We start from the raw sequence: 13,538 nt of genomic DNA, 5'->3' as shown, positions 1-13,538 counted from the left end.
CACGCAGACACACCCCCAGGCACATACACACATGCGCGCGCACACAGGCACCCTGCACATCTGTCGTCAGAGGCTCAGCTCATCATGAAAGATCCAGACACCTCACCACCTATCACAGGCACTTACTAGGTACCTGCTGTGTGCCAGAAACCTTGCTGGCATCCAAAAAGGACCCAACTCAATCTCTACTTCTGGGACGAAAACAGAAATGGACCATTTCTTTGTGCTAGTGATTCAAGCTGTGCACATGGCCACCTTCCTTTGTCTAGTGGCTCCCGTGGGGACAGTGCCACACTGCTCAGCTCCAGGCATTAATACTGGTCTGCTTTTTATAAAAGTCTTCTCACTGATAGAAGAGGACAGAGAACAAGAGAGAGGCCTTGGGAATTAAATATATGGTAGTTTATGACAACTAAATGTGATATGTGATCTCAGATTAGGTCACGAAAAAATGCTATTATGGAAGTCACTGGGCAATGTCACCATTGAAACAGACTAGGTTAGTGGGCAGTGTCATAGTGATGATAAATCGCCTGATTTTGGTCACTGTACTGTGGTCACATAAGACAATGTCCCTGTTCTCAGAAAAACACGCTGAGGAACCAAGAGGTAAAGGGCAGAGTGTCTGAGACCAGCTCCCGAGTGGCTCAGAGATGAAGAGAGAGAAGTAACAGTAAGGCAAGTGGGGCAAATGGTGAACATTTATTAAGTTTAAAAGTATCTCAAAAAGGTTAAAGACTATACTAGCTAAAATAATAAAATGCACTGCAGGGTCAGACGTCAAAGAAATGTCTCAGAAAGTTAAAAAAAAAAGAAAATGAAATAGAAGGAAAATAATATTGAAAGATTCATTTAAGACATATGACACCCAATTAGTAGAAATCCCAAAACATAAGAAAAAAAAAACCATGAAAGAAAGAATACAAGAAAACTCCCAAGAACAGATGGATATTGTGGCCAGGGCCTAGACGTGGCCAAGACCAGAACGGGAGGCTTTTCTAAGGAGTTTTCACTAATTCACTAAAATTACACTCAGAAATTTTAGATCAGCAGAAATGATGGGAGAACCCTAAAAGCTCATAGAAGCATGGAACAGGCATGGGTGCTGGCTCAGGACTCACGAGACCCATTCCCCAAAGCCACAGGACAAGCAGGAGAGGGGGCCAAGCCTTCAAAATCCAAGGGCACATGTTCAACTTGAAATTTCCCCCTTCAAACTACCATTCCCAGGGAGGGTAAAATACAGGCTCGTGCAGATACGGAAACTCAAAATCCTGCTTATCGGCCATGCCTGCCCCTTGCCGGCTGGGTGACCCGCTGAGCTGTGTACAGGGGAAAGCGGGGCACACGCTGCCGGCCCGCACGAGGGTCTGGGAAGGCTTGGGGGCATTCCCCGCAGCAGTTCACAGCCACAGTCTCCAGGGACCGACCCACCCAGACAGGTGCGAGTGCTGCTTGGGCCACCTGCCTGAGGGTGTCATGTGTCCTTCCCCAGGACCGACCTGACCCCAGCCGGGCTCTCTCCGTGCCCCACCCCTGCGCCTTCAGATTCTGCACCCGTGCTCCTACACCCCCACCCCAGGGTAGTCCATGGCTCCCCACTGCCATGTTGCCGGAGGTCTCCCCACTGCAGCAGCCCTGGCCACCTTCTGAGCCCCACAGCTCATAGCCCTGGGCAGCCCTTGGAAGAGCGGAATAAACTCTCTCCTTCCTCCGACCCCAGCCTCCACAGTCAGCGGGGTGTGTCCTGGGGGGGCACAGAGTTCCGCCCCTCCAATCCCGGCTCTGCCTTTGCTGCCCTGTGGCCTGAAGGGTCTCCGAGCCTCCCTCTCCTCTCTGAATCGGTTCTCAGCTATCCGCCCGGGCCTAGCCACTAAAATAATCCAGTAAGAGGGCTGCCGGGCAGCCGGCGTCCATGCCCCGCCCCGCCGCGTGTCCCCACAGCCACCTCAGGTCCGGGGTCTGCCCTGGCCTCACGGCCGCTCCGCGGATGCCGTCCGCCCCTGCAGAAGGTGCTGGGAAGGGAGGTGGGCTTGCGGGGCCCTCCCCTCTTCCGCTCCCACCTTCCCTGCCTGCGTCAGCACTGGCTGAGGTCACCCGCCACTCCCAAGCCGCTCCCGGTGACCCTCGGGCTGCGGTGACTCAGGCTGGCCCTGCGGCGCCCGGCGCCTTCCTGCGCGGGTCCGTGGCTGCGGGTCCCTCGGGGCGCTGGGAGGGCCGGATCAGCGACCGCGGCCGGGTCTCCTCGCTCGCCCGGCGCGATGCGGGACCCACCTGGCGGCCCATCTGGGAACGACACCGGGACCGTCTTAGGTGGGCCGGGGCTCCATTTCCCGGCCGAGGACGCCAAGCTCGCTGTTCCTGGGGGTGTCCCCGCTTCCTGCGGTGCCCGACCCGGAGACTAGGCACCATGGGCCGGCACCGCGCCGCCTCGGGGGCCCGGGGCAGGGGAGACGCGGGGTGCGCGGAGGGGAGGGGCTCCTGCGCCAGGTCCGAAAGCAGCCAACGGCAGGAGCCGCCGCGTGACCCCCTCCCGCCTGCCCCGGGCCGGAGAGGCGCCCCGAGCTTCCTGCCCCAGTTTGCGCGGCTTCGAGCACAGGCTCTTCCGCGAGCCCCGGGGCGCCGCTGATACTCCCTCTCGGGCCCACCCTGACTCTCCCGGGGTCGCCGGCGCTGACCCGAAGGGCGCAGGTATCTGGCTGGGAACCAGGCTCCGCCCCCGGACCAAACTAGGACACGTGATCCTGCCCCCAGGGGGTCCACCCAGCCGGATCCAATCGGCTTCCCGGGTCGGCCCCGCCGGGCGGGGCCGAGCACAGCGACGTCCTCACCCCGGCGGGTCAGCGTCCCCAGCGAAGTGGGTGCTGCGGAAGGAGCGCGCCGCCAAAGTCTGGACACCCGTCGGAAGCCCGGGCCCGACCCCAGCCTGGTCCCACCTCCCTCACTGACCACCCGAGACGCAGATTCACCCCTTGATAGGCAGTGGCGTGGGACGCTGGAGCCGCCGCCCAGGGTAGTGCCTCCGGCCTGCGTCCCGCCCTGATCCACCTCCAGGTCCTCTGCGTGGCGCCAGGCATCCCTGGCGGTGGGGACACCTTTGGCGCAGGGCCCCGACAGTCTGGTTTTGGGGAGCTCGGCGGGGCAGGAGCAATCCCAGAGCGGGGCCAGAGAGTGGGTGCAGGAAAGGTTAGACCTGAACTTCCTGGGTCTTCCCATTGCTCCACCTGTGCCCCTCCAGCCCTGCAAGCGTACCAGCTGTGGAGTCACGCTTGGGGACACAGCGCGACAAGCCTCTCCCCTGTATCCCTTCTGCCTCTCAGTGACGGTCCTTCCCATTTCTTTCATGTTCTCTGATGATGTGCAGGTTCCAGGCACAAGGGACCCCAGTTTCACCATTGCACTGGAGAACTTGCATTCTGGGACAGAGGGCAGAGGCCAACAGTGAATAACCAGCATCCAGACGGGAGATGTGGGCTGGGCTTGAGGCCAGGGGATAGCCTGGAGTTCTGCAGGGAGGAGGCAGCCAACTGGAAGAATGTAACTGGCAGTGGTATAGCCAAGCCCCGGTCCGGGACTAGAGAGCAGTATGGGAAGGGGTGGAAGGTCAGAGCCCGCCATGGCCACCTCCAGCACAGGATGAGGGCTAAGGTTCTGTCTCGAGGCAGTGGGTGGTACAGGGAGCGGGGCAGCCTGCTTTGCACATGAATTGTGGGGAAGCAGGAGGTGGGTGACTGGGCAGGACAGGGCTGTGCTGGGCCTGCTGAGCACCAGGTTGGGGCTTCAGCCAGGTGCCGAGGTAGGGCTGTGCTGAAGCAGCCAGGGGCCTGGAGCCCTGGGTGTAGTCCTTGGTTCCCTGCTGCAGTCTGCAGCAGCTCACTGGCTCACAGAGAGCAAGAAGTGTGCAGACATGGGAATTGGGGAGCACAGGGGGGGAGCTGTGGGCCAGGGCCCACACAGGTGTCTGTGACATCATGGCTGCTGGCAGTGTGTGAGCAAAGGACTCTGACCATTTCCAGACCACCCTCCAAGGCCAGCACTCAGCCCACCCCGAGCGTGACTGCTGTCACTCTAAGGCCTAGGGTCTGCCTTCAGAAACCGAGGAGTGGCAGCCCCATCCAGGGCCACTTCTCTAAGAATCTCAGATCTGATGCCCAGAGGTGCTGAGCAAGTACTTAACCAGCAGCAAAACCTGAACACTTGGGGCGTCAAGGCCCAAGGCTTGGAAAACCTCAGCAGTGAGGCCTGGTAAGGGGTGCTGGGCCACTGTATGGACCTGTCTCCCAGTGCAGGAGGGCCATCCTCCCCTCATGCTACTGGTCCATCTTCTTTACAGAAACTGATGGACAGGGAGGCTGCCGCTGGCACAGTGCGAGCCTGGCCCAGAGCCCAGGCTGTGCCTCCCAGACTAGTGCTGTTCCAGGGGCTCCTTGGCTCCTACTGCACCACGGTGGGGAGATGGGAACGTCCGAAAAAACCTTGGTCTCCGAAAGGCCTGGAGCCATCCACTCCACAGCAGGGATGAGGGAGGGAGGGGCCCAGGGACCATCGCCAAGTATCTGTGCACCTGACCCTCCACCCTCATGTTGGGTGCACGCTGCGAGCTTGTTTCCCTGCCTGTGAAATGGCACCATAGTGGCAACCTGGACAAAAGTGCAGAGGCCTGGCCGGTGCCTCCTGCCCTGGACAAATGGCAGTGATGGGCACTCATCATCGCCGAGTGACTGGACGGCCAGCTAGCAGCCATGAAGGCTCCAAGGGATGGATCTGGGTGCAGGAGGGGGCTGAAGCCCCAGCCTGCAGCCAGCTGTACCTTCCTGCTCAGCCTGTGTTGTGATGGCAAGACAGCAGGTCCCTGCTGGGCACCACACCAGAGACAGAAGTGTGCAGCCTCGACCTGGTCCTTTGACCTGAAACTCATGGGCAAGCAGGCCACGTTGGCAGGAACCTGGCCTTGCCTGAAGAGCATCCCTTAGGACCACTGTGCCAAACAGACGGAGCCCCTATCCGCACGCGAGCCGGCCCAGAGTCTTCGAGAGTGTTAGGTGACGGAAAAATCATCTTGCGTGTGACCTGTCCACAGGCCAAGGGTAGGGCACGTTTGGTCTGCCTCAGATTTTTTTTAAATGAAGTTTTTACTGTGAGATAATTTAGATTTACAGAAAAGATGCTGTATGGGCACTCCTGTGGCGGTGCTACCCTTCCCCGAGGCTGATGTCTTAGGGACATTTGTCACATAGATGACCTTGGTACTTATCATTAATGAAACTCCAGCCTGACTTGTCTTCACCAGTTTTTCCCCTACCATCCTTTTTTCTGCTCCAGGATCCAACCCAGGATCCCATGTTGTATTTGGTGGGAGAAGGAAAGGGATTCCTAGCAGGTGGAACGGCAGAAGAAAGGGCCAGGAGCACATACTCACACCCTGGTTGGAAGCCGGCTAGAGGCGGGAGGCAGGCAGCACGTGTGTGTGGAGGGGGCGCTGGGGGCCATGCTGCCAGCTGCAGGGTGCCCCGGATTTTGGGGAGCACCCATGGAGGCTGGAGCAGGAAGACGACAGGCTGACGTGGGTGTCGGAGGAAGACACCGAAGGACTCTGAGCCGCGTCGCCGAGCAGCGCCCAGAACCCTGGAAGGGGCCTGGGGCTAAGTCTCAGCGCTGCCACACTTCCTTCAGGTTGGCGCCACCTCCCTTCGGGGCTGTCTTCTGAGCTATTAAATGTACAGAAGATGGAATGAGACACAGGAAGGTCACGATAAATCCATCAAAGCCAGCACCGAGCTAGAAAACACATCACGCTCTTTTTCTGGGCCCCGGGTCTCCCCGCTCTCCAGAGCCAGGGCTGCTACATCTGCGCCGTCTCCTGCCTGCGGCGGGGGGCGGCCCCGTGCTCCCAAGAGCGCAGCCCTGAGGTGGCCCTGGGCGCGGTCGCGCACTGCCCAGCTGCAAAACAGAAAAATCACGGTGCGGCGTACGGCTCGCCCTTCCCGCAGCGCCGGACCGTGCGGCCCCGCTCCACCCGGAGCCCGGCCCACCGCGGCCGCTCACTCCTGCCGCAGGGGGTGCTTCCGGGCTGCGGCGCCCCTTCGGCTCCCCACCAGGCACTCAGGTGCGCAGGCCCCGCTCTCTACGGCCACCAGACCTCAGGGCCCACAGGCACGCGGACGTCCACTGCCGCCGCGGAGCCGCGGGACCTCGGGGGGCGGGTAGTGCAGGCAGGTCCCGCCCCGGCCCCGCCCCTTTGTTCCGCCGGCCAATCGGCGGCCTCTTTGACTAAATAAGGCGAGGAGCGCGCCGGGGCCCCCGTCCGTTACTCCCCCCCACCCCCCGCCCGGCCGGTGACTCAGGCCCGGCGGCCTGGCGGGACGGGACTGCCCGGGCCGTGGCTTCCCGGGCTGCGGGTGGGGCCCCGGCGGCGCCGAAATCGCCAAATATGGCCGCGCCGCGCGCCGCCGCCTCCCGCCCGCACACCTGCAGCCGCACCTCGGCCCCCTCCGGTGACACATCGCGGAGGGGGAAGTAGCTCCCCGGCCCTGCGGCGGGGGGCTGGCGACCCACCGGCCGGCCGCCCCCGGAATCTCGGGGGCTCCAGGTCCCGCCTCATTTCCTTTGGGCCGTGTACCCCACGTCCTGCAGCCCGCGAGGTGCGGAAGGAGGGGGACGGGGCAGAGTCCAGGGGCCACTGTTCCCTCCCCCACCTGCCCTCAGAAGCAGCGCGGGCAGCCACCCTCCCAGCACACACCAGACAAAGGAGTGCGGGAGGGAACTGGGTTCTCAGCCGGCACGGGGGCCTGAGGGGAATGTGGGGTGCAGGGAGGCCGCAGATACTTCCCACCTCTTCCATGTGCTCTGTGACATCTTGGGAGCCCCTAGTGGGAAGCTGTCCTTGCATCATAACGCCCCCTACCTGGGGCTTGATTAGGCCCTGGCTGCGCCCACCGGCGCGAGTTAAGAGTGGGTTTCCAGGGGTCCAGCCCCGAGTTCTCCGTGGATGGGGCGCGCACCTGACGGACAGCAGCCTTGTCCTGCACGCCCTAAGTCTAGGGAGTCGTGACCCAGCTGGGCCTGGTGATCGGAGTCGCCGTGGGCGAGGCCTCGCAGTCTGGGGGGCGGCACCCGCAGGTGAGCTCAGCAGCTTCCTTGCGGGCCCAGCGTCCTCAACCACAGAGGTCATCACCACATGACCTTTTAGGGCTCTCGGAGCGCCTGGCCCCGCCCCCCAGTCAGATACCTGCCCGGTTGAGCTGAGCACCCCAGGACCTTGGACGAGTCCCTGGCCTCACTCTGCCCCGCCCCACCGCCATCCTTCCTGAGCCAGTGCTCTTTCCCATGCCTTCCGCTTAATTCTATCCTGAGCTACCCCAAAAGCTTACAAATCAGAACAAGGGAACAGTACCTGGTTCCCCGTAGTCGCAAATAAAGCATTGGCGCCAGCAGGTGCACCCGGGACCCTGGCTTGACAGATGTTGCAGCTCAGGTTCAGAGGGGGTGAAGGGTGTGCTCTGCACCCGGGAAAACTCACAGCCCCAGGGCAGCCGGGGGCCAGGGCCAGCCTGAGGGGACCCGGGGCCCTGCTCTCCGTGCCCAAAGGCAGGGGAGCACCATGACCTATGTTCCCAGAGACCAGCAAACCCACTCCAGCTCCGGCCCTTCCTCCCCCACGAACAGGACAGTGCTCGCAGTACCGGAGGCGACTGGTCGGCCAGTCAGAACCCCCCTTTTCCTGCCTCAGTTTTCCCACAAACCTCATATTAAAATGAACGCCCCTCCCCAGCGTATGGTGGGTGGCTCCGAACTCGCAGCAGAACTCTCGCCCAAGGACAATCGGGCCTGGGATATGAAAAGCAGGATGCGTTGGGTGTGGGGCTAGTGGGGTCTCGGTCTCTGCACGGCCAGAAACCGCAGGCAGGGCACACCCTCCCCCGGCGGAGAGGGCTGCGCAGTCGTGGCTGCGCTGGGGGACGGGCGGCTCCTTCCCGTCGTCGCGGGGGCGTCATCACGGCTCTCTGGGGTTCCCCCGGGTCGCCGAGCCCAGATCGCATCAAGGGCGGCCGGCGGGGACCCGCACCCGCCCCTCCCCCAGCCCGGCACCAGCCTTTGCGGCCTGGGCTCTCTGCGGACACTCTGGGCGAAGCTCGTGGGGGGTGCGCGGCAAACAGCCCCCAAGCGGGGCAGGGCCGCAGGGACACACCCCGGCTCAGCGCGCGCGGCCCAGCCCCGGGCCAGGCAGTTTCGGGGTGCAGTCGGGCCCTCCCCCACGGCGCGCGGCAGTCCCGGGGCGGGGCCGGCCGGTTGGCCCAACCTGCAGCCCACCCCGCGACCTCCAGGAGACACCCGCACCCCACCCACACGCCAGCCGGCGCGGGGGTCCCAGGCGCCCAGTCTCAGGCACGCGGGGGTGGAGGAGGCGGTGCGGGAGGGGCCATTGGAGGCGGTGCCGGGCACGGGGTCCCACGTGCCCCGGCCGGGCGGGCCAATGGGTGCCCAGCATTCGGAAAGATCGCCATATATGGACATGTTCTGGGGCCGCGCGCGCCGCCGGTTCACGCGCGCGCCCCGCTTCGCTTAAATACCAGCGGGGGAGGTCGCGCTCGGTCTCAGTCGTTGCAGCCGTTCCGCGTGCTCTGTCGTTGTGCCGCCGCCCGTCCTCCGCGCTTCTTGATCGCTGCCTCCGTCGGTAAGCGGGCGGGCCTTCGCGCCCTGGGTCGGGCGCCTGCGTCCGTAGCCCGGCTCCGTGCCCCCGCTCGAGGGGCCCGGTCCGCCGACCCGGGGAACAAAGGGGACCCAAGACGCGCCGGGCGGTGTGTGGTTGGGCTTGGTCGGCGGGCGCAGGGGCCGCCGCCCGCGGGGCAGGACGCCAGGGCGGGGCGGGCCGCAGTGCGGAGGGCCTCGGCCTGGCTCAGTAGGCCGCTTCCGCCGCTGCGGTCGGGGCTGGGGGGCAGATCTTAGCGCGGAGGGTGTTGGGAGAGCCCGACCCCGAGCTCTCCGGGGCCTGCCCCGCCTAAAGTGGGTCGCCTCTTTGAACAGATCGCAATGGAAGAAGAAATCGCCGCCCTCGTTATCGACAATGGCTCTGGCATGTGCAAAGCTGGCTTTGCTGGGGATGACGCTCCCCGGGCCGTGTTCCCATCCATCGTTGGGCGCCCCCGACACCAGGGCGTCATGGTGGGCATGGGCCAGAAGGACTCGTACGTGGGCGACGAGGCCCAGAGCAAACGCGGCATCCTGACCCTCAAGTATCCCATCGAGCACGGCATCGTCACCAACTGGGACGACATGGAGAAGATCTGGCACCACACCTTCTACAATGAGCTGCGCGTGGCCCCCGAGGAGCACCCCGTGCTGCTGACCGAGGCCCCCCTGAACCCCAAGGCCAACCGGGAGAAGATGACTCAGGTAAGCACCGCCCCGATGCTTCCGCCGGCCCAGCTGTTCACGACTCATTTTCTGTTCAGCTTTGTTTTCTGAAATTCAAGTATTTCTTTCAATATTTTCAGGGTTCTGTTCTTCTCCTGGCATTTCCTCCCTGAAGTCTCAAGGTTTCTTATTTGTGTTTCTGCCTGCGTCCTTTTCTTTTTTCCGCACATCACATTTGTGGTAATGCCTGCATGGAGTGTGTGAGCATGGGGTGGCCCTGGGTCCCTGCCCTGACTGAGCAGCCCGTCGCCTCTCCTCCAGATCATGTTCGAGACCTTCAACACCCCGGCCATGTACGTGGCTATCCAGGCCGTGCTGTCTCTGTACGCCTCTGGCCGCACCACTGGCATTGTCATGGACTCCGGGGACGGGGTCACCCACACTGTGCCCATCTACGAGGGCTACGCCCTGCCCCACGCCATCCTGCGTCTGGACCTGGCCGGCCGGGACCTGACCGACTACCTCATGAAGATCCTCACGGAGCGCGGCTACAGCTTCACCACCACGGCCGAGCGGGAGATCGTGCGGGACATCAAGGAGAAGCTGTGCTACGTCGCCCTGGACTTCGAGCAGGAGATGGCCACCGCCGCGTCGTCATCATCTCTGGAGAAGAGCTACGAGCTGCCCGACGGGCAGGTCATCACCATAGGCAACGAGCGGTTCCGCTGCCCCGAGGCGCTCTTCCAGCCCTCCTTCCTGGGTAGGTGTGGGCACTTGGGGGAGGCAGTGGGCTCTGCTGGCCACCTCCTCGGTAAGGGAGGCATGACTGCTAAGGCCCCCTTGTCCCTCAGGCATGGAGTCCTGTGGCATCCACGAGACGACCTTCAACTCCATCATGAAGTGTGATGTCGACATCCGCAAGGACCTCTACGCCAACACAGTGCTGTCCGGTGGCACCACCATGTACCCTGGCATCGCCGACAGGATGCAGAAGGAGATCACCGCACTGGCCCCCAGCACAATGAAGATCAAGGTGAGTCAAGTGTGGCTGGGGGCGTGGGCTTAGGTCCTGCTGGGCAGAGGCGCCACCAGCTACAGCCACCTGCCTTGTCTTTGCAGATTATTGCCCCGCCAGAGCGCAAGTACTCCGTGTGGATCGGGGGCTCCATCCTGGCCTCGCTGTCCACCTTCCAGCAGATGTGGATCAGCAAGCAGGAGTACGACGAGTCGGGCCCCTCCATCGTCCACCGCAAATGCTTCTAAGCGGACTGGGAGCAGATGCATAGCATCTGCTGCACGCGTCACTCTGAAGTAGGAGTTTGCCCGGCAAGTGTACACACTTCATGCTCGCCTCACGAAACTGGAATAAGCCTTTGGAAGGAAATTTGTCCTTGAAGCTTGTATCTGATATCAGCACTGGATTGTAGAACTTGTTGCTGATTTTGACCTTGTATTCAAGTTAACTGTTATCCTGGTAAATGTTTTAATACCCTGTACATATCTTTGATTTAACCCCTTGACACGTGGCTCGGTTACCTCACGGCCAAGGTGAGAACATGTTCACAGGAGGGAAGTCCGTTGGCTTGGTAAGAATCTGCGGGACTGAGTTTGCGGATCTGTGCAGGGTATTAACACGTGGGCTGCCTGTTCCAGGGTTTGTCTAGAGGCTGGCAAGAGCCCTGAACCAGTTGTCATTTCTGTCTTGCCGGTCCGGGGGGGTTGGGAAGGTCTGAGCCTTAGGACCCATTTTCTTTTCTTACCCAGTGTTTTCCCATCAGAACACAGTGGGTTGTTACTTGCCTTGAGTTGGAAAAGTTTGCATTTACATCTGTAAATTTATTCATCCTTTTAATTTATGTAAGGTTTTTGTACGCGATTCTTAATTCTTTAAGAGATGGCAACAAATTTTGGTTTTCTACTGTTAACGTGAGAACATTAGACCCCAGCAACACGTCATTGTGTGAGGAAAAATAAAGTGCTGCAGTAAACCCGGCAGTGGCTCCTGTTTTGGGGTGTGGCACAGTGGGTGGGGAGCTGCCTAGAAGGGTTTTGAGGGTGGGACAGCCTCAGCTCAGATTGAGCAAATGGTTTCTCCCAAATGGGAAATAATCATTACCAAGAAAGGTCTGGGACAGAGCTGGCCTCACAGCGCGACGAGAGCAGCAGGGGGGGCCACAAGCAGAGGTGTCTGGCCGTCAGGAAGCACTGGCTGCTGTGGAAGAATGGGTGACTAAATCAAGTCAAACAGGTTTTCTCTGGTAAGTGAGCAAACCAAAGGGTGTAGCAAACTGGAACCAATGAGAGCTTCCACTGGACCTTGCAACCCCAAGATGTGTTCATAATAGTACCACCTGGCGTGGGTGTGGTTAGTGGGCCCTGGGCAGCTGACTGTCCTTGTCCAAGATGACCTTATTCTCTGGAGCTTTATGCTCATTCAGTGAAGGGTTCAAGCCTTAATGACAGGCTGTGTTCTGCAGCTGTTTAAAATTTAAAAATTATTAGTGGATTGGGTCAGGAAGGCAAGATTTCAGTGTAATTGAAAAAGTTTTAAAATTACTTGGAAGAACTTGGATGCAGAGAAGGTGGTGATGTTAAAAACAGTAATGGACCCTGTCTGCACTTGCCTGGTAAGGGAAGCAGGTCTGGGGAGTAGGATTTTAGTGCCAGCTCTGCCAAGGGCTGGGGAGAGGGCTCCAAGAGCTCATCACGTAGGGGGGGGTCATGTCGCAGCAAAGGGGTCCCCGCCAAGCTCAGGGAGCAGTAGCCAGCTCTGCAGAGCTGACCCAGGGCTGCGTGGGGTGGCCACACTGCCTGGCCCTCCTGCCTCCACCCTTCCTGGCATTAGGGCCAGTGGGTAAGTCCTACTTGGTGTGCCTGCTGCCCTCTGCCAATGGGAGAGCAGTGCCCGCTCCACACAGGTGTGAGGAAGGGGTCACGTTCAGCCACCTCACGCTGTCGGGGCAAGACTTAGGCAGTACAGGAGACACTGGCCTTTTTGGTGGTGTTTTTGGGACAGCAAGCAGACATCAGGCCTGACCACTGCATCCTCAAAGGACCATGGTGTGGAGTCACTCAGGGCACCTCCCCAGGCCCAGTGTGTGGGCACAGCTCACTCCCCTGCCCTGGCATCTTCACAGAAGGAGGATTCACCGCCTAAGAGAAAGCCTTCCCTCCGAGCCGTGGTGAGGCTGCGCCTCAGGCCCATGTGGAATGTGTCCAGGATGCTGCAGTGCCGCCCCTGTTGGCATCATTTTCCCAGGGAGCTCTGCATACTGAGCACTCCAAATTGGTGAGCTTCAGGAGGAGATGGCATGAGAAAAAAGGTCAGCTGTACAGCTGCCATGACTTTTGAAACTGTGCTCAAACCGAAGCAAGACACGGATGGTTCTGGCCTACGTGTCCACACAAAGGGGCTGTCGTCACGGAGAGCGTCATCAACGGTCAGCAGACCCGGAGCTGACAGGCCGCAGCCTCAAAGTGGGAAGTGGGAGGAATCCGCAGACTGCAGTGGCCGCACGCAGAACAAGACGAGAACAAGTGCGGGGCACCTGCGGGCACGAGAAGAAGCGGCCAGGCAAGCAGGGCATGAAACCTCGAAGACCAGCACTGCCTTAGATGCCACTCAGCCGAAGGAAGCTTCCGGAAGGGATGTGTCCTGGGAGAAGCATCTCGTTTCCTAGGGAACTCCGTGTACCCCCGCAAGGCTCCCCTTCCTCAGGGCCACGCAGTGTCCTGATAGAGGTGAAGGATGCCCTGAGTGGGCAGGAGGTGATGAGTGCCTAGCCTTCCTGTAGTGCCCAGAGCCTGTCCACATATCCACGTACGGACAGCGACTGCTCAGCCAGAAGTCAACACCCCTAGGCAAGGGCCTGCATCCTACTCACTAGATACAATTTCAAATCCAAGGCCTTTTCATCCCAAATGGCCAGCATTTCAGCAGAGGGCAGGGACCATTTCAAGGAGGGCATTCAAACCTTCACACTGGAGAGGCTGGCCTCTGGTGACTGAAGCTGTGGCTTCCAGGACCTTCCAACCAAGCCCTGAAGATCAGACACTGAGAGCTCCCCAGGGGTTGCTCCCCTCTGACAAACACAGGAGCTGCTGCTGGGCTGCCTGGCGCAGGTGCGCAGGGCCCCAGAGCCACCCATGGCTGTGCCAGCCTGCAACCCCACCCCCTCCCGTGG

The 13,538-nt window shown here is 60.9% G+C and overlaps 1 protein-coding gene across 1 annotated transcript; it reads left to right on the top strand.

Annotated features, from left to right (window-relative positions):
* The first annotated feature begins 8,535 nt into the window (after positions 1-8,535).
* ACTG1 (actin gamma 1) lies at positions 8,536-11,347 on the top strand. Its single transcript, XM_017680635.3, has 5 exons — positions 8,536-8,674; positions 9,025-9,393; positions 9,676-10,114; positions 10,206-10,387; positions 10,474-11,347. The coding sequence occupies exons 2-5, from the start codon at positions 9,031-9,033 to the stop codon at positions 10,615-10,617; spliced, it is 1,128 nt and encodes a 375-aa protein (XP_017536124.2). The 5' UTR covers positions 8,536-8,674; positions 9,025-9,030; the 3' UTR covers positions 10,618-11,347.
* Positions 11,348-13,538: the final 2,191 nt, after the last annotated feature.

This window comes from Manis javanica, chromosome 4, assembly GCF_040802235.1.
Source record: "Manis javanica isolate MJ-LG chromosome 4, MJ_LKY, whole genome shotgun sequence".
Lineage (NCBI taxonomy): Eukaryota > Metazoa > Chordata > Mammalia > Pholidota > Manidae > Manis > Manis javanica.
Note: the sequence above shows the minus strand (reverse complement) of the source record. Positions and strands in the feature narration are given on the sequence as shown.